This window comes from Dendropsophus ebraccatus, chromosome 6, assembly GCF_027789765.1.
Source record: "Dendropsophus ebraccatus isolate aDenEbr1 chromosome 6, aDenEbr1.pat, whole genome shotgun sequence".
NCBI classification, from domain to species: Eukaryota; Metazoa; Chordata; class Amphibia; order Anura; family Hylidae; genus Dendropsophus; species Dendropsophus ebraccatus.
The window spans coordinates 40,653,351-40,680,735 of NC_091459.1; the positions used below are offsets into that span (position 1 = coordinate 40,653,351).

General features: G+C 41.0%; 1 protein-coding gene across 2 annotated transcripts in view; it reads right to left on the reverse strand.

The window, feature by feature from the left end:
- Positions 1-930: 930 nt before the first annotated feature.
- Positions 931-27,385, reverse strand: part of HS3ST5 (heparan sulfate-glucosamine 3-sulfotransferase 5) — a 202,577-nt gene continuing 176,122 nt past the window's right edge. The window contains exons 4-5 of one of the 2 annotated variants that reach the window (XM_069973638.1): positions 7,112-7,250; positions 931-2,300 (exon numbers count right to left, since the gene is read on the reverse strand). In XM_069973638.1, the coding sequence (XP_069829739.1) occupies positions 1,370-2,300; positions 7,112-7,218 (1,038 nt within the window). In that variant the 5' untranslated portion in view covers positions 7,219-7,250 and the 3' untranslated portion in view covers positions 931-1,369. Of the gene's footprint in view, positions 2,301-2,872; positions 2,922-7,111; positions 7,251-27,385 lie in introns of those variants that run through there. The other variant, XM_069973639.1, reaches the window with a different exon arrangement.

Genomic DNA, 27,385 nt, shown 5'->3' on the forward strand with positions numbered 1-27,385 from the left:
TATACTATGATTCCGCTTTAAGGGTATGATATGGCAACTCTACGAGCGGAGAGCGGCAGAGGCGTGCAAGCTCTCCCATAGACAGGCTATGGCACACTGAAGCAGACAGGATTCCGCAGTGGAGAGTTCCACCACGGAATTCCACCTGATTTACTCAGAGTGAACATACCCTTATGCTGCAAAATTTCAGGTTGAATCATACATCATTGTAATAAGGGAGCCTATCCCACTTTTATGAGCTGATAACAGCTTCCCATTACATGTTAAAGCGACTCTGTACCGGCATGTAGCCGCCCCCAAACCGCCAGTACCGTGTTATAGAGGTATATACTTTTTTTGCCTACAGAATCCATGCCCTAGGTCTGCAGTACCTCCAGCCAGCCCAGGGGCATGCTGCAAGTGAAGGGAGGTGGGGAGAGAGGCACCGCAAGCCAAGGGCACGGATGCTCAGGGCCATGCCATACTGACTCCCCGCCCCTCTGCTCTGCAACAATAAAATTAGTTTTGCTTTAAAATACCAGCACCGGGAGAAAGGTCAGCCTCCGAACCGGACACTGCATGAGGACCTCTACAACATGGTACCAGTGCTTTGGGGGGGGGGGGGGGGGGGGGGGGCTATATGCCGGTACAGAGTCGCTTTAAATATAAATACTTTTAGAAAGGAGTCAAATGACTTAAAAAGGGGTAAAACATATATATTTCTTACTTGCACAATTCCCCCTTACTCCCATTCCTACAGTGCCCAAGTCCCAACCCTACAGATCTTCACTTCCTGGTTCCTATCTTGACACAAGGAAGTGCCTGCTCAACCAATCAGTGGCTGAGGCAGGTCACTGAGTGGGTATTTTCTGTTTATTTAAGTCAGCCTGCTCCCTTTACAAAAATATCTATTAATTTTTAACAACCCCTATAAGATGAACAACAGTGCAGACATCTGAAGGCACCCATATATATAAACTGCATTAGGAGACACTGATCTAACGCCTATGGGTACCTACAGTATATGGCTAGTTTCAGATTACACATACATGTTTTCTTGAGGCATCTATGGGTAGGGTGATATAATGGAACAATTATCTTTACTGTATGAAATATAACCGCTATTATTATGGTCTAAAACGTAAAAGTGACATTTCAGTTTTGTAAGAAAGCTAAGTAGACTTTCAGCTTATCTATGGGAGGAATCCATTTCCTTTTCATTGGAAACCACTCCCTTTAAATATTTGGTCACATACATAAATTCATTTATTTTCAAGAAATTAAACTTTTTTTTTCAGTTAAAGGTGTCCATGAAAAGTGCATAATTGTCCTATTATAGACTTTACTGAAAGCCATGTGCAACACATAGTGTTGTAGACAATAGGAGTAGTCAGGGCCAGTTAAATGTTCTCCCGGTGATCTGGTAAAACTTCTGATTAAAAGGATGAAAGAACTTGTGCAATTTGGTAATGACTGAGGGATCGACCTCAGGATGGATGCGCCCCTTGCTACCCGCCAGGCACTTGTTAAAGACAATGTTAAACCGCAAACAATAGAAACCTCTGGTAGCATTGAAGTATAGGTTGTATTGACTTATCCTGGGTGGCAGGTTGAGAAATTTTTCGACCAGCTGCAATTCCGGCAATGGTTCGGTTATTAGCCGATCCCCGTCAACTATGTGGAACTGTTCAATAGGAAAATACTTCAACCACCTTTCCAGATGCTTTGTATAGATACTGGTCCTCACCGCCTTGTACTTAGTGTTCACCTCACATGTATTTGGGTCCATAGCCATCTTTTCGAACTTGTAGTAGGTCTTATTTTTTCTTTCTTTACCCTCTAACACCTGCGTATAGTCAGAAATGGCTCTCGTCGTCGGCTCGCGAACAATAATGAGTAACTTAATGGAGGAATTCATTTTGTAAATCCTTTCGGGGACCTCATCTGTAATGAAGTAGGCCGGGCTTTTTTCTATCGTGATTTGGTGAGCGTGGGAGTAGGGCATCTTTTTTCGGTACCACTCGATACCCTTCGCATAGTTCTCATCATTGTCGAAAAAATGAATTTCTTGGGAGGCCTTGACCACCGCAGGATGGAGATTTAACATTTCAAGTAAGGCTCTAGTTCCTCCTTTTCTCACCCCGATAATGATCGCCTTTGGTAGCTGCTGGACCAAGTTATGAAGGAGAATTTGCTCTTTAGTTGCATTTCCTTTACGGAATTCGTGTAAGAGTCCTCTTTTATACTGCATAGCACGAAGAGCGATTGCATCCTGATTCTGAGGACTGAATCTACCCTCGACTGGACAGATTGGTGGCAGCCTATAATGACAAGAGTTTATATGATATTAAAAAAAAACATGTTCCATAATAAAGGAATGCAGAAAAAGGTCATCACTATATGAATGAAATGAATAAAACTATTTCAACCTGCCCCTACTTTAACACATTTTAAGGGAGAAAAAAAAGGTTTTAAATCACCTGGTGTAGTTATATAGATTTGTAAATTGCTTATATTTAAAAACTGTACTTATCAGCTGATGTATGTCCTGCAGGAAGTGGTGTATTTCCAGTCTGACACAGTGCTCTCTGCTGCCACCTCTGTCCCTGACAGGAACTGTCCAGAGAAGCAGCAAATCCCCATAGAAAACCTCTCCTGCTTTTGACACTTCCTGTCACAGGCAGCTCCCTGTCAGACAAGAAAGAATACACCACTTCCTGCAGGGCATACAGCAGCTGATAAGCAGCTCATTTTTAAATTTTTAAAATAAAAGTAATTTACAGATCTAATGCCCACTAAAGACTCAGCCTTATTCTCCCATAGAAGCATTGGATACACCAATTGACACACAAGAAACATCATTTATAACAACACATTCTATAAAAGACCTAACCTGAAGCACACAGCCTTCAACATACACAGAACAATGAGCAAGACAATTGAAAGCATAGGGGGAGATTTATCAAACATGGTGTAAAGTGAAACTGGCTCAGTTGCCCCTAGCAACCAATCAGATTCCACCTTTCATTCCTCACAGACTCTTTGGAAAATGAAAGGTGGAATCTGATTGGTTGCTAGGGGCAACTGAGCCAGTTTCACTCTACACCATGTTTGATAAATTTCCCCCATAATTTTCACCAAAATGGGCATAATCAAAACTGTCATCATTGGCAAAACTAAGCACAAAATGCCTTATTTTCCTAACAGCTCAGTTTTTCTTTTAGACAGTTTTAACATATATCTTAAGGCCAGTGCCGGACTGGCCCACCAGAGGACCAGAGGATCCTTCGGTGGGCCCCCAGCTTTAGAACCTGCACTAACACTGACTGACATGTTGTTTTTCACTGGTTCTTCATTGGTGGGCCCCCAAGATCATTTTCTCTGGTGGGCCCCAGATACCCCAGTCCGACACCGCTTAAGGGCCTATTACACCAAGCGATTATTGTCTATATTCGGCTGATTATTAGTCATAACAGACGATAATGGCTTCATGTGATAGCTCCTGTTAAAAAGCAACGATCAGCTGACATGCCCGATGTCGGCTGATCCTTGTCTTTCAAAATGTTGAAAAATTATTGAACGATAACGACAGACTGCTGGCCGTTTCTCCTTGGAAGAGAAGCAGCGGCAGCAGACCGCCTACCTCCTATGGGCTCCCCAGACGATCCTTATTTTGTCCGGGGAACCCTTCACTCAGCCCCTTGCGCAACCCCCCCCCCCCCCCCCACACACACACACACTCTTTCCCTCTTGTGCCGGACCATAGTAACAATGATGCACTTTGCCCCTCTGCCATTTTGTCTTGCACCCCATCCTGATAGTATGTAAGCTCATGCATGCGAGCAGGGACCTCACTCCTCATGTATGGATAATTATATGTATCTCTGTAATGTCGATTTTTTTGTCTATGTATGCACCCCAGAATTGTAAAGTGCTGCGGAATCTGTTGGCGCTATATAAATAAAAATTATTATTATTATTATTATTATTATTATTGTGTGTAATAGCACCGGCAGCCAGTGGGAAAGAGCAGCAAGTGAGCTCTGATCTGACAGGTCGGCACTCGCTTACTCCTCTCCATTGGCTTGTGAAATAGGGCCTTAAAGCATTTCACGTTCCGTGCTTCTGCCTGACACACTTTAATCTTCCCCTACGCAGTACGCTAACTAACTGTTAGGTAGACATCAGGGGGGTGTTTGAATGCTAACTAGTCACGTCTGGCGGAGAATTCTGTAATCACGCCTATGTGTGTGTTATTACCAATGCAGGAGCCTGAAGCGTCACAGAGGAAGATATGGGACGGCCCCTCGTAGACGCTGCAAGCGTGATTACATAAGGTTTCCCTTCAGCCATGACTAGTTGGAATTTAAACACAGAGCAGGGAATGGTTAAAGTATGTTTTCAGGCAGAAGCACGGGATGTGAAAGGCTTTAGAAATACCTAAGGAGACCTTGCAGCAAGCGTCTCCTTCCCCAGCTCTGAGCTGCTGCTTTCTGCTGAAGATACAAAAAACTCCTTCAGCTGTCCTCTTCCCCCTCCCATCCGAGACAGCTGATGTAAACAAGTCCCTAACTGGATTTATCTGCAGGTTTGTAGCTTCTTTGTGATGCTGGGAGGGTTAATCTGAGGTCAAGTTGCTGATGATCTCGCTGTAATTATCCCTCCTGGCAATACAAAGTTGCAGATAGGGACTTCTGCCTTTTCGGAAAGGAGGAGGGGAAGACAAAGAGAAACGTTCAAACACAGCTTTTTGTGCCTTCAGCAGAAAGCAGCAGCTCACAACTGGGGGAAGGAGACTAAATAGATAATAACAAGTATGGAATGAATATTTAGTCTCTCCATGGGCAGCAACATATGAAAAGTTATGTTCTAGTGGAATAACCCTTCAACCAAACCATCATTTATTTGACTTAATTTTATTTATTCTAAAAATCAGCCACTTTTAGTGTAGCGGGATGGTTGGGTTTTAGTTTTGTCCTGTAAGAGACCTGACAAATTAACTAAGGGCATGAGCCACAATAGTGAATTTTACACAAATAAACCCGACACAAACAACAGCATAATGGCTTAAAATTGACAGATTGTTAGTAAATCAGCCCCAATATTGAAGGATTTAAGAGGCTTTTAAAGATATATACATCCAATATAATTGACCTGAGTTTACTTCAGTTTAATGAAATGTTGCTAATTCCCCATAAACTGGGATTATTGTCTCATTCACATTCAGTAAACAGCCTCTTGTTTATCCTGGTGTTTTACTGCATGAGTATTTCATCATCTATGGCGAGTACATACTCAGTATCTCTAGGGATAATCAATACAAATAGTATTGTTGTGAATTGCTGAAAAGATGATATAATCCAAAGTCTTACAGACATGTGGTTAATATAGCGTGACTCGCCTTTACACTTCAGATTAAAGTCCTCATTTTAAGAGGAGACGAGCACAACGAAGGACACATTGTTGATGTCGAGCGATTTAACAAAATGCTGCAAGGGACTTTGTTGCTTTTAAGTTATTCATGTAGTCTAATAAATGCATTGTAATGCAGCCCCGGCGTATGGATTGTTCACACAAGCGCGCAGAACAATGAAGGAACAGTTTGTAATCTCACAGAAAATGATAAACACAATGATGTATTTTATAGCTTGAGCAGCCAAGGATGCGGCCTATCCTACAGAGGAAATAACAGATACACATGGCAAAAATACAGGTCTAACTCTCAAAAAACATCAGAATCAGCCGCAGCATTAGAAACGACCATTTCCATTAGGCTATGTTCACACGTAGCGTTTACTTAGCGCTAATTAGCAATATTTTAAGTAAAATAGCGTTACGTTAAAATAGTCTGCTCTTTTAGTATTTCCCTTCTTACCATCTTAGGATAGATAGATGTTTATCCCAGGCAGGTTTAAATTGAGATTTACCTACCACATCTGCTGGAAGTTTGTTCCAAGCATCTACTACTCTTTCAGTAAAGTAATATTTTATCACGTTGCTTCTGATCTTTCTCCCAACTGACCTCTCACTGTGTCCTCTTGTTCATGAGTTCAGTTTTTTTTTTTTTCTAAAAACACTTCCCTCCTGAACTTTATCGAGTTCTTTAACATATTTAAAGGGGTTGGCCTCTTTAGTAATGTACAGTATTAGTTCAGTGTACAGTATTAATAGGTGTACTTACTGTATATATTGACAGCAGCTCCCTGTGTACCTCACAGAACTTAAATCAGACTCCCCTACTGCAGGCTGTGCTGCCCTGCCCTGTGGTGAGTCTGTTCATAAGATGGCTGACATGGAGGAGCATGTGACCATGCCCACCCTCTGTGTCCTCCATAGGAATAAACAGGCTCAGTGGTGGACACTGGGGGTGGGGCATGGTCACATGCTCCTTCATGTCAGCCATCTTATGGACAGACTCACCACAGGGCAGGGCAGCACAGCCTGGAGGAGGGGAGTCTGATATTAGCTCTATGAGGTACACAGGGAGCTGCTGTCAGTATATACAGTGAGTACACTTACTAAAGCTGGGTTTACACTACGTATGTTTCAGTCAGTATTGTGGTCCTCATATTGCAACCAAAACCAGGAGTGGATTAAAAACACAGAAAGGATCTGTTCACACAATGTTGAAATTGAGTGGATGGCCGCCATATAACAGTAAATAACGGCCATTATTTCAATATAACAGCCATTGTTTTAAAATAACAGCAAATATTTGCCATTAAATGGCGGCCATCCACTCAATTTCAACATTGTGTGAACAGATCCTTTCTGTGTTTTCAATCCACTCCTGGTTTTGGTTGCAATATGAGGACCACAATACTGACTGAAATATACGTAGTGTGAACCCAGCCTAATACTGTACACTAAACAATTTTACTGTAAAGTGGACAACCCCTTTAAAGGTTTTCATCATGTACCCCCTTATAGAAACATTCTTTGAGCAAATATAAGAGGTGGTATATGCAGCATAGCCTTCATACTTAGAGGGCACTTACCGAAACATCTCAAATAAAAAATAAGCAGGATTTTTCTTTAAATACATGATACACACCCACGCCCTAGTTTTCACATTCATAGACAAGATTAAACCCATTTATAGTTGAAAATCTTATAACTTTAAGGCACTCACCTATCCAAGCTCCCAACTCTGGCAACTAGATATAGGAGACTTCCAACAGCCAGGCTGCCTAGCACCAAAAGCTTCTGTCTCAGCAACGCCTGCTGTTTGAATAGCATGGCCCTCCATCAATCTTCAGGACTTCTTCAGTCTGAGGACAAGAGCAGACATAAAACATTTATGAGCATGTGGACAGGCTAATGTTTATTTACAGGCAGTCAGTCATTGCCCAGCTACACGTGATTAAGACGCCAGGAAGAATCTAGGCCGATCATTGTTTCCTTCCGAATATTACCTTTTGAATGAATATACATAAACCCTGTATGTATATATATATATATATATATATATATATATATATATTTTTTTTTTTTTTTTTTTTTTTTTTTTACATGAAATGTTTAACATCTAAAAGGGTATTTGCACAGACTTTGTATGTTCTCCCCCCTGTTTGCATGGGTTTCTCTACACTAGTGGGTCATATAGCTGCTTTCTTTCAAAAACAGTGCCAGCTGTCCTCAGGTTAAGTGTGATGTTACAACTCAGCTTCATTTATTTCAATGCAACTGAGCTGCAATACCACAAACAAACTAAGGAAAAAAAGTGGTGCTGTTTCTGGAAGATGTTCTTTTAATCCTAGATAACCCAAAGGGAATGTATCAGGTATATGTGGGGTCAAGAATTATGTTATAGGTAAAGTCATGTGGAATACAATATATAAGCAATAAGAACTACATATACAACCCAAATAGGAGTGAATTAGAGCTGTGTTATAAGTCACCGCAGGACACTTATTTCCCCAGCCCATGATAGCAAAGTTTATTGGAGTATTAATAGTCGCAGAAAATGCAGACGTCGTTCCTGTTACTATAATCTTATATTCCCTCATGGCATATAAACCCTGCTATGTGTTTTAGAAAGCAATATAACACCAGTGGCATCCTCACTAAATATTAGATATTAGGGGGAATTTACAAGCCTTTTTGCGCCTTTTTTTTTTTTTTTTTACTTCTAATTAAAAATCTCAAATCTTCCAGTACTTATGAGCTGCTGTATGTCCTGCAGGAAGTGGTGTATTCTTTCCAATCTGACACAGTGCTGCCACCTCTATTCATGAAAGGAACTGTTCAGGGCAGGAGAGGTTTTCTTTAGTTATTTACTACTGCTCTGGACAGTTCCTGTCACGGACAGAGGTGGCAGCAGAGAACACTGTGTCAGACTGGAAAGAATACACTACTTCCTACAGGACATACAGCAGCAACAACATTCTGACGCCAGTTTATCTAACATATTTTTGATGGAGTTCCCCTTTAATTAATTGATAATCTATTTTATGTACTATAGCATGACCCACAATATTGTCAGGTAACAAAACTAATATATCCTATATAAGAACATCCATATCAGCTCTATTGATACACTATATGATCTAACATTGATACAAAAAAAAAAAAATACTAAATGAATTCCAATAAAATTCTATATTTTTATTAGTGATGAGCGAATACTGTTCGATCGAATAGATATTCGATCGAATAGTAAGGTATTCGATCTATCGAATATTATCGAATAGTCCGCCGAATATTCGAAAAATATTTGATAAGCGGTCAAATCCCCCAGCTTCCGGTTTTTACCTCCAAGTGGTCGAATAGATGTTTTTCAATAATCAAATACTTGTTCCCATAGACTTTTATGGGATTGAATATTCGGGAGATACTCGTACAAATATCAAATATTCGAATATTTCACTAAATTCGCTCATCACTAATTTTTATTATTAATTGATGACAACAACCAATAATTCCATAAAATACACACAAAACATAAGACAACATAAAATAAACGTAGAAACCTGGGCAAAATTAATAACAATTTCCTTACATCATTGGGGCCATCATCTACAGGTAAACATGCAGTATATCCCCAAAAACAATAACACAATCTCTGTTTATTGCACAAAGCCCCATGGGGCAAGAAGACATACAGTTTATTCCCTGAGGCAGTACAAACATTGCACCTACATCTACAATAATGCCCTATATAGCAAATAAGCAGGAAAATAAATATGCCTGTCAATATGGCTATGGATTATCCAACTGATAGTGGGTACTGCATTATTAATGTCTCTCAGCATCAAAATGGATACAGTCACCCCGTTATTTGCCCTTTGTGGCCTTATGCCCAAGCTTTTCCACTTCACAACCCTAATTTTCATGAATTTTGCACAGACACCCTCGTTTTTTCTTTTTTTTCTTTCTTTTTTTTTGTCTTGTATGTATTTTATGGGATTATTAGTCATAAATTAATAATAAAATGATTGAATATTATTGGAAATTATTGACATATATATATATATATATATATATATGCAAAAAAGGGGTCCGTGGAGCCTCAGTTGCGAGTCTCAAAACACGGGAATAGCCAGATATCCCTCTCTCCAGACAAGGAAGCCCATTGCCAAGGGGTGCCTCCTAGTGGGGAAAGCACCTGTAAGTCAAAGTCTAACTCTGTGGCGAGTATAACGACATAGGACAAGGGTTACCAAGGCTAGGCATCCATCCACAGACTGCAATTTCGGGGTATTTGCCCCTCGTCAGTGTGGAGTAGGATTCTGGCTACCGGGGCCAATAAAAATTAGACCAACAATAAATATATATATATATATATATTCAGTGGTCCCTCAACATACAATATTAAAGGAGTTATCCAGCGAAACGCTTTCTCTTTCAAATCAACTGGTTTGAGAAAGTTATATAGATTTGCAATTTATTTCTATTTAAAAAAACTCAAGTCTTCTCATACTTGAGATTTTTTAATAGAAGTAAATTATAAATCTATGTAACTTTCTCAAACCAGTTGATTTGAAAGAAAAAAGATAAGATAATTGGTTTTAGGACGATGTGTTGAGACCATAATTTTGTGGAAAACTGGTAATTGGTTCTAAAGCCCCTAAAATAGCATCCAAACATGAGGAAAAATGAAGATTAAAAAAAAAATAAGCAGATAACTAATATAGATAAAGCAAGTCCTTACATACAGCAGTCAGAAGGAGATACTGGAGGCTGTAAATTATTTTCTATGTAGAGGACTGGAGCGTTTTCAGGTTCTGTACGATCACACAGGGTGCCAGAAATATAAAATGAAGCCGTCCTCACCTGGTGCTATAGGAGCAGCCCATCCTGGCACAGGTACAGCATTTAGTATCACACTGTACCCAGGGCCGTATTAACAGCTGCTGCTGCCCTAGGAACTAAACCTGAAGATGCCCATCTTGGGGAGCGTTGGGGAAAGTGGTTTGGGAATCGCGTCTTTCATGGTTTTTAACTGCTTAAAACATAAACAAATTTCTACATAGAATCAATGATTAGAGCCGTCTGCATATTGTCTGAAGGAATTCTCACCACAGGATTAGTAGGTAATATCTCCAGGCATCACATCCACACCGGACTTAAACAATACTGACATACTGTGACTGGATAACACTGCCATACCCAGTGTCGGATTTGGCCACCGGAGGATCCCTCCCCCACTCCCATTGACCATCCAGCAGCTGGGGCCCCCAGACAGCCATAGTGTGATGCTGCCTGCCCTCAGTGGGCAGACGCTGCGGCAGCTGTCAGGCCTACATGTCGAAACCATGTCCCAGGTTTGTCCCGGGAAGCTCCACCCCCTGTCGGCGCGAGTGATCTCACTCATGCACAGCAGGAAGAGGAGTCGCTGGGGGACTAGAGGAACCATACAGATGAGGTAAGTATAGATTTTTTTTTGTTTTAAACACAGATGAAGGGGCAGGAGAATGATGAAGTGGGTACTGGTATGATGATGAGGGGCAAAAGGATGAGAGCTGTATGACTATGATGATGATGGAAGTATGATGGGGTAGGAGGATGATGGAGGGGTAGTAATATGATGGAAGGGCAGGAGGATGAAGAGGGTAGTAGTATGATGGGGTAGGAGGATGATGGAGGGGGTAGTATTATGATGAAGGAGGGGCAGAAGGATGAATGGGTAGTAGTATGATGATGAAGGGGTAGTATTATGATCTTGGAGGTGCAGGAGGATGAAGGAGGTAGTAGTATGATGATGGAGGGGCAGAAGAGTGAAGTGAGTAGTATGATGATGGAGGGGCAGGAGAGTGAAGTGAGTAGTATGATAATGGAGGGGCAGGAGAGTGAAGTGAGTAGTATGATGATGGAGGGGCAGGAGAGTGAAGTGAGTAGTATGATGATGGAGGGGCAGGAGAGTGAAGTGAGTAGTATGATGATGGAGGGGCAGGAGAGTGAAGTGAGTAGTATGATGATGGAGGGGCAGGAGAGTGAAGTGAGTAGTATGATAATGGAGGGGCAGAAGGATGAAGTGGGTAGCATGATGATGATAGAGGGGCAGGAGAATTTATTGTTCTTTGTGTACTGGATTCGGTAAGTAGTAGTGTGATGATATGTTGATAGGTACAGCATGTTGAGATTATATATATATATATATATATATATATATATATATATATATAAAATCACCATACTGTACCTATCAACATACCATCACACTGTTACCATCACACAATAGATTCTCCTGCCCCTCCATCTCATATATATATATATATATATATATATATATATATATATATATATATATATATATATATATATATATACAGTATGTTAGTGCTGTTCTGGGGTCACTTCCACACACTGAGCCCCCACATAACTATGTATTCTAATGTCCCACAAAGCTTCCAGTGTACAATGTACCTAAGACTCTCCAACTACAACAGCTGCAGGCACAACAACTTCCAGCATGTACTGATAGTCTGCATCCCTCAGGATATGCTTGGAGTTGTAGTATATATGCGCTTCCACTGTAGAAATATAAAGTGCTGGACCTTCAGGGCTGATGGTTGTAACAGATTACAGCCACCAGAAGCTTCTGCACAACAATCAATTATTAAAGGTTTGTTCTCTCTTAAACTACAACTCCCAACATACCCTTCATTAAAGCTTCATAAGTGTAGGGTATTCTGAGAGTTATATTATATATATATATATATATATATATATATATATATATATATATATATATACACACACACTGTTTTTTCATTGAATTTTTGAATATATGTAACAGAACTAATTGTTTCATAGTTCTTTGTATTTTACATCTAAGTAGCTTCCTACCTACAGGGGAAGCAACAAAAATAATGTAGGTGCAGAGGCAACATGAAGAGACTATCACCAGCAGGTGTCACTAGCCGACCATCACATCATCACATCTTACAGCTCAGCATCAACTGCATTATTTTCTTATAAGACACTCCATAAAATCTGCTTTACTGCTTGGTTAACTGCTGCATTTTATAATTCAGTTATTCAGAAATATTCTTTTAAAGACGCACACACAGCCACATTGATGAACGCTGATGTTTTAACCTAAACGATTGTTCATTAGGTGAAATTTACCAACAAAGGATGGTATCAGCCGACCTAGGACAGACTGTCATCGCCCGCATCGTATTTAAAACCAAATCTAAAACCAAGAATAAGACTAAAACACAGAAGATTGTTTGCATCCCATATTTTTAGAAAATTGAAATACTTAAAAGGGTACGCCAACAAAAAAAAAAATCCTTCAAACCAAATGGTGTCAGAAAGTTATTAAGATGTGTAATTTACTTCTTTTTAAAAAATCTCAAGTCTTCCAGTTCTTATCAGCTGCTGTATGTCCTGCAGTTAGTGGTATATTCTTTTCACGAACTGGAGAGAATGGAACCGCTGCACATCCCATCTATGGCTGATACTAATGCCGCTAGGCCTATATTAAAAATCAACACCAGAGTGTCTGTATATGAATTGATCAAACCATATTGCCCCGTGTACCACCGCGCAGGTCCTCTGGTCCACACGGGTCCCTACGCTAACTCCACACCGTGTCGGTCTGGCTATGATCAATTCATACACAAAATTTTGATGTGTTTTTTATTTAGCCTAGCGGCACTAGTATCAGCCATAGGTGTGAGGTGCAGCACTCTGTTTCTTCCCTGAACCGTATATTCTTTTCAGTCTGACACAGTTCTCTCTGATGCCACCTTGAACTTTTCAAAGCAAGAGAAGTTTTTTGTGGATTTGCTCCTGCTCTGGACAGTTCCTGAAATGGACAGAGGTGGCAGCAGAGAGCACTGTGTCAGGGTGGAAAGAAGTCTTTCTAACATTTCATATACAACCAATGTACCAACATTTTCAATATAGTGACTCTCCAGATTACATAAGACTATTTACAGAACATCTGGTGCTAGCCATCCATAAAACGTCAATTACATTAAACTTTAGTTTCAGCTGCTGAACTTTATAAGATTGTACGTGTGTATAAAAAGTGATTTTGCCGTGACTTTGCGGATTCCAATAAAATAGCTGCTTAGAGGTAACAGCTGCAGCAGACTTTTTGTCATATCACTGTTAAAGGGAATTTAGGTTATGTTTTTTTTTTAGATTATTGGTTTTTGTATAATGTCATGTCAGTGCTGAATTAAACAGCACAACAGTAGTGATAAAATTACTCCCTAAAGTGCAAGTGAGAAGAAGTTATCTTTACCCCTGCCTAAGGGTGCGTTTACCCAGACAGATTTATCTGACAGATTTTGGAAGCCAAAGCCAGGAATGGATTTGAAAAGAGGAGAAATCTCAACCTATTTTTAATGACCTGTTCCCTGTTTATAGTCTGTTCCTGGCTTTGGCTTCAAAGATGTCAGATATATCTCTCTGTGTACACGCACCATAAGTAACAGTGTACTCAGTGTTTCTCAAAAGTCGGCCACAGTAACACTGTAGCAAGTGATGCCTCTAACTTTTGTAAAATAGCTTTTCATAAGCAAAGAGTATATACAGTAACTAGAGATGAGCGAACCGGGTTCGGGTTCGAGTGGATCCGAACCCGAACTTTCGGTATTTGATTAGCTGGGGCTGCTGAACTTGGATAAAGCTTTAAGGTTGTCTGGAAAACATGGATACAGCCAATGACTATATCCATGTTTTACAGACAACCTTAGGGCTTTATCCAAGCTTAGCAGCCAACACTAATCAAATGCCGAACGTTCGGGTTCGGATGGACTCGAGCATGCTCCAGGTTCTCTCATCTCTAACAGTAACCTATTTTCTAACTTACTAATGGGTACTCTGGAAAAGTGTTTAGTGAATATAAAGGTTAAAGGGGTACTTTGGAGGGAAAAAATGTTTTCAGATCAACAGCTGCTGTATGTGCTGCAAGAAGTGGTGTATTATCTCCAGTCTGACACAGTGCTCTCTGCTGCCACCTCTGTCCATGTCAGGAACTGTCCAGAGGGGCAGCAAATCCCCACAGAAAATCATTCCTGCTCTGGACAGTTCCTAACACGGACAAAGGTGGCAGCAGAGAGTACTGTGTCAAATTAGAAAAAAAACTTCACTTCCTGTAGGACATCCAGCAGCTGATAAGTACTGGAATACTTGATTTTTTTTAATTGAAGTAATAACTTTCGTATAACTTTCTGACTAGTTGATCCGAAAACATTATTTTCTACTTAACTACTCAAGTACTGGAGGACTTGAGATTTTTTTTAACACAAGTTAATTACATATCTGTATAACTTTCTGACACCTGACACTTGATCTGATTTAAAAAAAACAAAACCTCCAGAGTAATTTTTTGAAGGGCTTGTCTCACCAACGTGACCAAAAAATGGCAAAAGAAGGAAATGTATTCTAAGCACACACCACGCTAGTTTGTTTGTAACTCCTTAAGTTGCCAATATATTGTCACAGTATATACATATATAGTCTGTATATACTATGGCAGTGCAGTGTCTACATATACTGTACACTGTGAGATTGGTGGGAGGGGTTACTGCAGAGAACAGTGGGGATAGGCATAGATAGGGAGAGATTTACCCCCCAAAATTGAGATTTTATTTCTTGGCCATATCGCCATCCCTATCATAGAGAGATATATGCAGTCTATTATTTGAAAAATCATGCCAGCTGTAGTGCTATATACCAAGAAAAAAACTCTATGGTAAAACACATGTTAAAGTGTTGTACATATAATTATTGCCTTCCTGTCTTTTCAATCCACTCTAGGTTTTGGTTGCAAAATACTGACCAAAATACTGTGTGGGAACATAGCCTTAAAGCGAATGTACCATCTTGTAAATTGTTCCTTACCCTGCCGTCGTGGTGATCCTTGTGGTGCTGTATCTTTTAAAATACTGCCTGGTAGCCGCGCTCTGCGACATTTTCTTCCTGTGCACCAGCCTGCTCTAAACACTGGCGGCGGCTCTGGCACCCCCCGGTATAACAATATTCCCTCCCCTTGGTGACACAGTTCTTTTAGAATAATATCCATAGAAGAATTGTGGCACTCACCCATATAGCAGTTAAAAAGCCTTTATTGTAGCGGCTCGGTGAAGACGCTGACAAGTGACTGGGCTACAGCCGTTTCACGCACATGCGCAGCGCGCTTCCTCAAGCGCGCTTCTTCATGGACCTTGAGGGAGCACGCTGCGCATGCGCGTGAAACGGCTGCAGCCCAGACACTTGTCAGCATCTTCACCGAGATGCTACAATAAAGGCTTTTTAACTGCTATATGGGTGAGTGCCACAATTCTTCTATGGATATTATTGGACATGTTGTGCTTTTTGTTGAGCAACACCTGCAGCAGTATTGAGGGAATCCAATAGTGGGGAGACTTACATCTGAGCCAAGCCGAGAAGGTAGTGGTACCGGGAGAGGTTATTCTTCCATGATTGGACACAGTTCTTTTAGAATCAAGCCTGCTGTGTCACCAAGGGGAGGGGATATCGTTACACTGGGGGCCCACCCCCACTGCATAGAACTGGGCTTGTGCACAAGAAAGAAATTACGTAGAGCTCAGGAAAAATGGAACACGCCACTGGGATCTCTGTGCCAACGCTAACAGGATAGTGAAAAAAATTTGCATTACTCTCTTAAAGTTACATTCGCTTTAAACTTTAAAAAAAAAGGCAGTTGATTTGCTGCACTACATCCCTTATACTTTATATACAGATTGTTTTTTTATGATTGTGTACCCAGCGCAGGAGGAAGAATACAAAATTCCCATTTAAATACCATCTTATTGATATATCTGTGCGAATCTTATTCATTACATTAGCATAGGGAATGCTTTAAGATTTATTCCAAGCAATTTCCCCAATATACTGTGTATAGAGTGCATCCGTCTTTGGATTCTGTGTATAAAATATTTATCATATGTCGCAGGCGTCCTCTGGCGCAGTATTTGCAGATTAGTTTCCATTTATTCTCAACACATGGTAGATTGGAAAGCAATGAGAGTCATTATAGCTGCAATAGTATATTGGGTTTTTGTTTCTACTGCTGAACCTAAACATATATGAAAGTTGTTGGAGCTACAGGAAAGCTTACATTAGTATATGCATTCCTGTATATATATATATATATATATATATATATATATATATATATATATGTATGTATATGTGTATGAGTTACCTGGAGAGACCATCCACACACTGACCGCAATGGTCTGATTACATTGGTAATATAGTCAGGAATTACAATAGACGCTGCTTGAAACTAGCAATGACAAACTGGGGGCATAAAAAACCATAAAAATATGTGGGATTCATTTACATAAGATATTTAAAGTACAGTGTATATCTCTTTTCAAGAATGCCATTGAGACATGTCAGAAGCTAGCCCTGGAGGGGGGTCTGTAAGCTGGGATCCCCACTGATCTCCACAATAGAGGGACGCTTCATACATCTATGGCATTTAGTATGCACATTACAATTGTGCCGGAACTGCCGACATAGTTGGGAGATACAGAAATCTCAGAGCTAAAAGCCATAGGGACGCAGTGCTTGATGGAGTGCTGCATGCTCTTTTGTTGTAACAATCTCCAGGGGTCTCATCTGACATGAACCCCCACCGACACTGTCTTTTTAAATATTTCTTAGATAGATATGAGAAAAAGGTACCCCAGTATGAAATCTAGGAACATGATATAGCTTTAAACTAGCAAAACGCATTAAAAAATGTCATATCAACAATAGGTATACAACTGAAAAAGGTATATACTGAAGAGCCTGTTTTTATTTACTTATAGTCTCTGATGTACTATATTAACAAAATAATATAGTCTCTGATGTACTATATTAACAAAATAATATATTACCAGACTGCTTCTTTAAAGGGATTTTTCGACACTAGCACGTTTTTAACATGATGCTGCCATATAAGAAACTACAAACACATTATGCTTACCTCTCCACACTCCCCTGGTGTTCTGATGTGTCTTCGCCGGTGTCCCAAGCTGTCTGTAACCGCTGTTACTTCCAAGACAAGCTTGTTTGTGGAGTGACAGCCCGCTTATCCAATCACTGACTGACATGGGATAGCTCAGCAGACAGTGATTGGCCGAGCAGGCTGTCACTCCAGAGACTGCATCAGGACCCCAGGGGAGCGTGGAGAGGTAAGCATAACATGTTTGTTAAGTTTTCTTATATGGCAGCAACATGTTATAAATGTGCTAGCACCAGATAACCCCTTTAGATACATTGTATTACATTATGCTAACATACAATTTTGGCAGGAAAAAAAACCTCTCAGTCCTAATAAATAATTGGCTTTATCTTACAATGTTTTTTTATTTACTGTGAACACTCAAGCCTAACTTAGGGACCTCAACTCTACAGGACAGTCACTTAGACCAGTTACATCAAAGCACTCCCAGGGAGCAATATACCTAGGATTTCACTGCATTGAGCGCTATAACCAGCAGCCGGCAGTGTTGTCGTTTGGCTGGTCTCCCTGAGATCAGTGATCTGTTTCTCTTATGGCTCTACTAGGCATTGCTCCCACCTAGCCAGAATCCTTCTCCACAATGATGAGGGGCAACACCCCAAAACAGCTGTCTGTGGATGAATACCTGGCCTTGTCATTACAATGACTTATAGAGCCACTTAATATGGTGGTTTTGGTGGTTTCCCTACAGGAACCACCCCATGGCTGGGTCCTTCCTCCGGAGGGATGTCTGGCTAGTCCTGTGTTGTTGTTGCTGTTGTTGTTATTATTATTATTTATTTATAAAGTGCCCTTAATTTCAGAGTGCTATACAAGCAAAATTGGTAACAAACAGGAACATTACAAGATCAAAAACACATTACACAAAGGCAAATGGCAGACTGGTACATGGGGAAGGAGGATCCTGCCTGCGAGGGCTTACAATCTATAAGTTTTGAGGCTCCACAGGCTCTTTTTGCAAATTTGTATTTAGCAGGGAGCAATGCACTAAGGATTTCACTGCATTAAGTGCTTTAACCGGGCAGCCGACAGTGTTATCTTTGGTTGGTCTCCCTGAGATCAGTGATCTGTTTCCCCTTGGGCTGCTCATAGCAGCCGGGAGGCGCTGTACTTACAGCAGGCTTACGTCTTGAGCTCCCTCTATACACTGTTGATGGCATCAGAAGGGTAATGCTTGTCCTGTCTCGTCAACAAGTTAAAGGGGTTTTCCAGAATTTAAAAAAAAATAACCACTTTCTTCCAGAAACATTGCACCTAGAATTTCACTGCATTGAGCGCTTTCACTAGCAGCCGGCAGTGTTAGCGTTTGGCTGGTCTCCCTGAGATCAGCGATCTTCTTCTCTTCTGGCTCTACTAGGCATTGCTCCCACCTAGCCAGAAGACTGCTCCACACTGATGAGGGGCAACACCCCAAAACAGCTGTATGTGGATGGTTACCTGGCCTTGGTTTTTCTCTTGTCATTACCTTGACTTATAGGGTCACTTAATATGGTGGTTTTGGTGGTTTCCTTACAGGAGCCACCCCTTGGTTGGGCCCTTGTTTCAGACTCTTCAATGAGGCTCCACGGGCTCTTCTTTTGTATATTCATGTTTCCCAGGGGGCAATGCACCTAGGATTTCACAGCATTGAGCGCTTTCACTAGCAGCCGGCAGTGTTATTGTTTTGGTTGGTCTCCCTGAGGTCATCCATCTGTTTCTCTTATTCCAGAAACATTGCCACTCCTATTCTTAAATTGTTTGTGGTATTACAGCTCAGTCCCATTATAGTGAATGGAGCCAAGTTGTAATACCACACACAACCTGGTGTCACAAGGTGTGGTGCTTAAACCCCCTAAAACTAAGACTCAAAACGCACCTGTTCAGTCTGTAGGCAAATGATATGGAATGTAGCAATGCAGATGTGTCTTCCAATGACTGATGTACAGCAAAGAAAGATTTGTCTATGACAGACAGAGACCTGTGTAAAGATGGCATCTAAATCCATCCGCTTCTCTAAATATACAGAATTACAATGTGTAAGCATTTATACGATAAGGATAATGGGATTCTGATAATGCTATTCTTAAAGTGATCCATTCTAAATACTGACCCTTTATTGGCCAGTTAATCACAGATTACAGATACGCCAGGATCTAAAGGTTTAGAATTCAGATATGTCACAGTCCCCACTATGGGAGTATCATCCTTACGTAGATAATACTAAGGAATTAATGGAGATGAGGTACAGTGCAGTGACGGTTCTAGAGCAGAACATCTGACAGATAGATGATAAATTGTGCACTTGAGCTTTAGAGTGGTGATCAATTGAAAAGAGATTATGTCAGTCTGAGGGAAGGCTACACACACACTCCAGCCAAAATACTTGGCAGATGGTATACTAAACCACTCATTCCCAGACCCTTGGACATGAAATGACAAATAGCTGTCTTTTTTGCCCATTGCTTTGTATGGTAAAATATTTGCAGAATTTTTCAAACACGATGAAATGAAATGATGAAATGCTGAGAAATGTGGTGTCAATGCAATATCTGGTAGACACCACTGAAAGGCTCAGTAGATTATCAATGTTACAATCAGCCATAGCAAATAAATCACCTCTGAAATAGATTTTCTGTTGCATTTTATTGCATTAACAATGTGTCTGCTATAAAGTATATGGTGGGTGTTTAGAGGCGTTATCTGGTTAGGTAAAATATATGTTGAATCATCTCCCCTCCTGGAGACTAACCATTTATTCCATACTTGTTATTATCTATTTAGTCTCCTTCCCACAGTTCTGAGCTGCTGCTTTCTGCTGAAGACACAAAAATCTGTGTGTGAGCTTTTCTCTCTGTCTCCCCCTCCTCCCCCCTCCCTCCAGAGATGGCTGATGTAAACAAGTACCGATCTGTACCTTTGTAGCAACTATGTAATGGGAGTTCATCGGCAACTTGACCTCAGATTAAACCTCCCAGCATTACAGAGAAGTTTCAAAGTTACAGACAGGGACTTGTTTACATCAGCCGTCCCGGGAGAGAGGGGGATGAGAAGGTGGAGACAAAGATGGACTGAACAGCCCTTACAGTTTTCTGTGTCTTCAGCACAAAGCAGCAGGCTCAAAGCTGAGGGAAGGAGACAGAAAAGGTAATGACATGTAGGGAATGAATTGTTAGTCTCCAAAAGGGGTGACAATTTAACATATATTTTACCTAACTGGATAACCCCTTTGCATTATATGTCTGTAAATATCAATAGGGACAACATTAGAAGGACTTTAAGGCCTGTATAACAGCTGCAATGGCGGATTCTGTGTGGTTTTACTGATCCTTAATTCAGTTCAGTAGAACCACATGGATTCTGGGTGTTGCAGCCATGCCATAGACCCGAAAATTAGATGTATTATACACCTGACGCATTTCAATCTCTGCTTGCTATATGTGCCAGAAAAGCTCTCTGTGCATATTACATATCCACAGAAAAAATCTACTGATTTGCCATTATTCCACTCTATATATTTTTTAGGGTCCTTTTACATGGGGCAATTATCTACCCAATCAGGCAGATTTGGGCATATATCACCCCATGTAATAAAGACAATGATCAGCAAAGGAGCCAATCATCAGCTAATCATTGTCTTTCAGCGTATTTTAAAATCATTGGGCACCGACTGTGCATCGCTACATGTAATAGAATGTGCCTGGTCGGTGGCTGATTAAACTATATATCACATAATAAATTTGTATACTTACCTCTCCATGCTCCCCGGTATACACCTGTCTTGTTCAATGTTGGCTGAAGCAGCTGCTAAAGCTTCTACACCTGTCTCTGAAGTGATAGGCCGCTCAGTCAATCACCGGCTGCAGCTCAGTCCCATCTTGGTCAATGATTGGCTGTCATTTCAGAAATGGATTTAAAAGCTTCAGAGGTGGCCCTGGTCTGCGGGAAAGAGGAAGGAGGACATTGGGGGCATGGAGAGGTAAGTATTGTTTACTTTTATGCAAAAATGTAATTCAAAATTTGATGTATCTTTGGTCCAAGTAAGTCACTCCCCTTCAACATAGCCACACCCAGTTTCTTGTAAGACATTATTTCAGTTTTTGACAGTTTAATATATGATATACACTTCTTTATTATAATATATTCTTTATTATAATAAATTATACAAAATACAGATTTTTGGTCTTTTCTCTGCTCAAGAAAAGAGATGGGGGTCCATGGAGAGACACCTGTTCATCATACAGGTTGTATATCAACTGAGGACAGTTTACTTAGGTTAATTATATTATTAACTTTGGCTAATTATACTATCACCTATGCAATTTACCAGGAGACAATGCTCTTTGTTATGCAAAAATTCCGTCAGTATAACATCACTGTGTAGTTACAGAGGTTTTGGTGCTGTGTGACAGGAGAGCTGACCATACAATGCAATCACACCCAGGATTCTCTGCTACTGAATGCAGATGTGGGGCGGCTGTACACATGCCCAGTGAAGACTTTTCCTGCTCTGTGCGTGCTCAAGAATGGCTGTCAACCAATACCAATCCATGCCTGTGAACACGCAAAGCACTGGAATTTTTTGTGGTCTCTTTTTTTGAACAGAGAAAAGACCAAATATTGGCACTGAGGGAGCAAGGTCCACAGTTTTACATTAAGGGTGACACCTAGTGGCCATATGTATAACATTGATTTAAACATAGAAAACTTAAAAAGATAAATGTTGATTTGTTAAACGAAAAAAAAACAAAAAAAACTTGCAACAGTGACGCTTTAAGAAATCTCTGTCATCCCCCCAAGTTTGTTATGGTAATTCTTTTCCCCATACAAAAAAATGACTGTGGAGCATCCTTTCTAAGAACACTGTACTGTTCCTTTCTTATTCATACAGGAAATGTTTGAGTAAAGAAAAGATGCTTCAGAATTGTAGTTACTAAAGTAGTTACTAAAATAGACAAGTCAGAAGAATAGGCAGGTCCTCTTTAAACAGACTCTGTCAATAGGTTTATGCTGTCCTATCTCAGGGTAACATAAAATAGTGACAGAGAAGCTGAGCAGAATGATGTATCACTTACATTGTTCTATGCAGCTGATCCAGAGATATCCTCCTGAACAACATGGACATAAATAGTACTCTCCATTATGTGCATGGGCCCAGTAGTCCTGGATATTCATGAGAAGTAGAAAACTCTGCCCACCAGCTGCTGATTGGCATTTATCTATCCATGCTCTGTAGGTAGTCAACTGTCAATCACAAACTGGAGGGATGTGGCAAGAATAATATTCTCCTGCATATTAGGAGAACGGCTGAAAAGAATGATGTAAGTTATACACAGAGCTGTTAAGTATTTCTATCACTAGTTTATACTGTCCTCATTTAAGGCAGCATAAACTTAGTTACAGACTCCATTTAAGTGTATTATTATTACTGCACTTATAAGCAACATGGCACACAAAGGTCCATTAGGACATTTCTGAATGTTGTCCAGAATGACTGACAAACCCCGAGACAATGCGATTGTTGTTAAACTTGATCTCACAACCTTCACTTAAGTGCAAGCATCAATGCTAAATAAAAAGAGGGTGCATCCTAGAATCATAATCACAGCTATTATTACAACATAACTTTCCTTATGCTAATATAAGACAATGCATAACATAGGCATAAATGACACAACCCTGAGAAGGTGCTCGGCATTCTTTGTATTTACTTGACATAACTTCCTCAATCCTAAACTACTTCTTACCCATCGTTATGATATTCCTTTCAAATAAAAAGCATCCATCATCTGGTTTTATGCCTCTATTGATTCTGTCATATCTGTCACCGAATAGTTCTCTGTCTGCATATATTACGCTTCCATTTTTGACGTGACCAATTCAATATTATGTCCGATATATAATTTCATGCTCAATAACCTCAGATGTAAAGTGTGTCAAAACGCATGCTGATTCAAAGTAAGCTGCTCAACATTTCGTATGGAAACTAAATAGAATATATACTAATATATATTGGCTATATGCAGTGCTCATATATGCATGTTTTTCAGGCATCACATATGCACCTCAGCAGTAGTTGCTTGTTGTAGGTCGTCACCAGTCCATCACCACTATAGTTGCTGTTATTGTGAAGAGGAAAGGTCAGCCATGATCCATCAGCTGTCACAAGCTCACAGAGAAGCACCAGTGCCCCAGCACATAACAATCTCCCATCCTCTGTTGTAAGGTTCGCTACTAAGTTCCAAACTGCCTGCAAGCAATGTTTGCCTGGATATCCATTAACATGGTTTCACTCGCCAAACAGCTGCACACCAGCCTGAGCGCATGTACAATGCCAAGCAATGCTTGGACTGCCAATTTAGGATAGACACAGGGAACATATTCAGTCTGGAAGAAGGGCAGACAAATCAGGAGATGCCGAATACCTCCACTGCTTTAATTTGTAATGTTCATGTAAAGTTTCATAGAACAGGTATAATGGGTTGGCATCTATTTAGAATGAATTGGTTGGGCCCCTTTCTGTAGAAGTTATGCTACATCATATGACAAGCTAGCCAGTTGTGTGTTTTCACAACATTCTGCAGAAGCATATATCATTGCCCTGTCTGACCCAGTTATGAAACAACCAAAAATCCATTTGTTTTGGGGCTCTTAGTTCTGTATTTCTTGGTTGTTGTTCTTCTTGGTTGAGTAGTTGCTTAATACTACAATTCCAAGATTACATAGCTTTCCCTCAGCTGTTCTTCAGAGTTCTCCCACCCTGCCAAATCCCCTCCCACAGCACTCCTGTCAGGACAGGCCAGGACGCACAAGCGAACACACACAGACAGGTGAAGCCCTTAAAATGTCCTACACCCACTGTCCCTGCCTAATTGTCTGAAGACCACACTAAGGGTCCTATTCCATGGGCCGAGAAGGGCCCGATCAACGATGTAAACGAGCGGCGATCTGCTAGATCGCCGCTCATTTACTGGGCCTATTCCACGGCCCGATGATCGTTGAGCGAGGGCTGCAAGGACATCGTTACCGATGTCCTTGCAGCCCTTGCAGCATCATACATTACCTGGCTGCAGGGCTTGTCCTCCGCTCCGCCTCCTCCCCGGGTCCCCCGCGCTCTATCTTCTGAATGGCCGGTCAGCTGACAGGCCACACTCAGCCAATCACAGGCCGCGACAGTCTCGGCCTGTGATTGGCTGAGCGCTCCGTCAGCTGACCGGCCATTCAGAAGATAGAGCGCACGGGACCCGGGGATGAAGACAGCGCAGAGAAGAAGCCCTGCAGGCGGGTAATGTATGATGATGCTGCTGCTGTTTCTTCTCAAATCGTCGGTCGCCCGCCGCGCACCACTATTCAACCGTAGCGATGTGCGGTGGGGGAACAATGATTTTAGGTCTGGCCCTAAATGAACGATCAGCCGATGACACAATCATCGGCTGATCGTTCTCTCTATTTCACCGAACGATAATCGGCCGAATCGGGCCAAATGGGCCCGATCCGGCCGATTATCATTACTCTGGAATAGGGCCCTTAGTAATGGCAGAGAACTAGGAGCCATTTCCAGCTCTAGAATAAGGTGGCATGTAAGACAAGACAAAAGACGGGTCAAAGATGGACAAAACACAGAATGCCGGATGTTCAGCAACAAACAGGTCAGGACCAGGAGAGGAAAACTAGACACAAAATGGTTAGACAAAAAACTAAGTCAAATAGGAGTTCAGAATATTCAGGTATAAGGAGCATGAACAAGGTACAGCAAGTGTAATCCTATGGCAGGCATCAGGCAGAGGAAATGCCAGAGCTTTGTAAGATACAAAGTCCTGTCCCAGAGGTGATTGGAGCAGGCAACAAGAAACCAGACAGGAGGACCAGGCTGTCAATCAGAAACAAAATTCAGTAACGCCCTGGGTCCCCCACTGAATAGTCACATTGCCAGATTTGAGACACATTTGTTCCTGCAGTGACAGCCCACTCAGCCAGTCACTGACCGTAGCATTGTCCTACCTCTGTCAGTGATTGGCTAGGCAGGCTTTCAGTGCTGAGATAAGTCTATTAGGACTACCTCCCCAAGTGCACAGATCCACCTCTGGCTGGACCTCCCTGCTTGTATTTATTAGAAGGGTGGTAGTCCTATCCAGTGCACCAAAATGCCTATATAGCATAGAGATTAGACTCCTAATAGCACAGAAATGTCTCCAAGGTTGTAGGTAAGAAAGCAACCTTCATCCTCGGCACGCCATGCGCAATAGGGACATATCAGCAGGTTAGATTTTCCTAGTCACTTAATGCCTCAGGAAAATTAATCATAAGATTATGTTCTTCATTACCCTCTGTATTGTCATCCATACCTAGGGTTATGGGGTATTTTGAGAAAAAGCTACAAAAATAAAATAGGCTCAGCAATGTGATAAATGGAAAAATTCTATACATATCTTCCCTGCTCCAGCGCTATTGCCACAGAGCTTCATCCTGATGGGCAGCAGTTCCTGCAGTCACAGTCTGCAGGTGCACTTGCCAAAGAGCGGCTGCAGCAGTGCTCCTGATTGGCTGAATGAGTAACTGCATATGTTGAGCCAAAATGCAGGAAATGCTGCAAATCGGGACAGAAATCCATGAGGGAAGGTACCAACTACCTGAACCTATTAAAAAAAACAAAACCTCGTCCTCCATGTTTGACATTGTGTATAAAAAGCTTCCTGTCCAGCTGACACTCCATCTCATTAGAGAGACATTAACTCGAATGTACCATCAATATTTTTGCTTTACATTTTGTACATGGATAAAATGGCGCCGTTTTGAGGAGACCGGTGCTGCGGCCCCTTGAGGCCCGGTTCCTGTGTACATTGCTGTTCTACTCCCGGGTGCTGGCCCGCCTCCAGTGCTTCAGCCCAGGCTGGTGCCCAGGAATAGAATGGCACCACACCGTAAAAGGTGATAAAATTTTCTCTCTACTAAGGCTACAGTGTAGGGCGGACCAGATTACAAATGTGCATCTGTAGTGCTCCGTGCTTCATTGCTACATCGGCACAACATTCACATAATGTGGCAAAAAAATAGGGCCTGACGTAATTAACGGCACAGATAGCAGCTCCTTACACATGTACGGATGCGTGAAAGGGGCCATTGAGTAACATAGGTCCTATGTCCTGCAAAGGACAGGACAACGGGCGTGTGAATGTGGCCTAAGGCTGGATATTAATTTTTTTTTTTTTTACAAGGCAAATACATAGAAATAAATTAAATAACATCATTATGTTAAGATATTGGTGATTTCAATAATTTGATCTATTCTGACCATTATAATATTATAACGCTGTAATGTTTGAAAATACTCTCCTTGGTAAATGTGAACATTTTGTTCAGGAAAATGCAATTAAGAAGAAGCTCAAGTATATTTAAATATTAATGCATTTGTCCTTGGAGGCAGATGACTATTGCTCTAGTTCAATATAGGCTGCAATGTGGATAGAGAGGGTTTAAACGCAATGTATTCTACATCTTCTTTCAATATAATGTATTCATTATTACTCCGCTAGAGGCTCCGCTATGATATCTGCACCACAACAACTACTATAAAGGCATATAGTCAGTACTGCAACAGAAGACATAGGAAGGTTGGATACCCTAAGTCAACACTGAGCATACATGCTAATGTGCACATGTCAATTGCCGTATTAAACAATATTAATCACATGTAAATGGCCGTATTGAACTATATTAATCAGTCTGTTCACAATATTTCTACATTTCAGTTTAACTGCTGTACTGTCAAAAAATATGGTCTGTAATAGAATGATAAGGTAAAGGACTGCTAACAACTTCATAGTGTTTAAACTTTATAAATGTCAAAATGTGATTAACCTCTTTTCTAAGCAAGGTTAACAATACGTTCAGGCATTACATTCGTCAGAACTGCTTGAAACAGAATGTATGCTCTAGACCAGGGCTGCCAAGCTCGCCGCCCTCCAGCTGTTGCAAAACTACAAT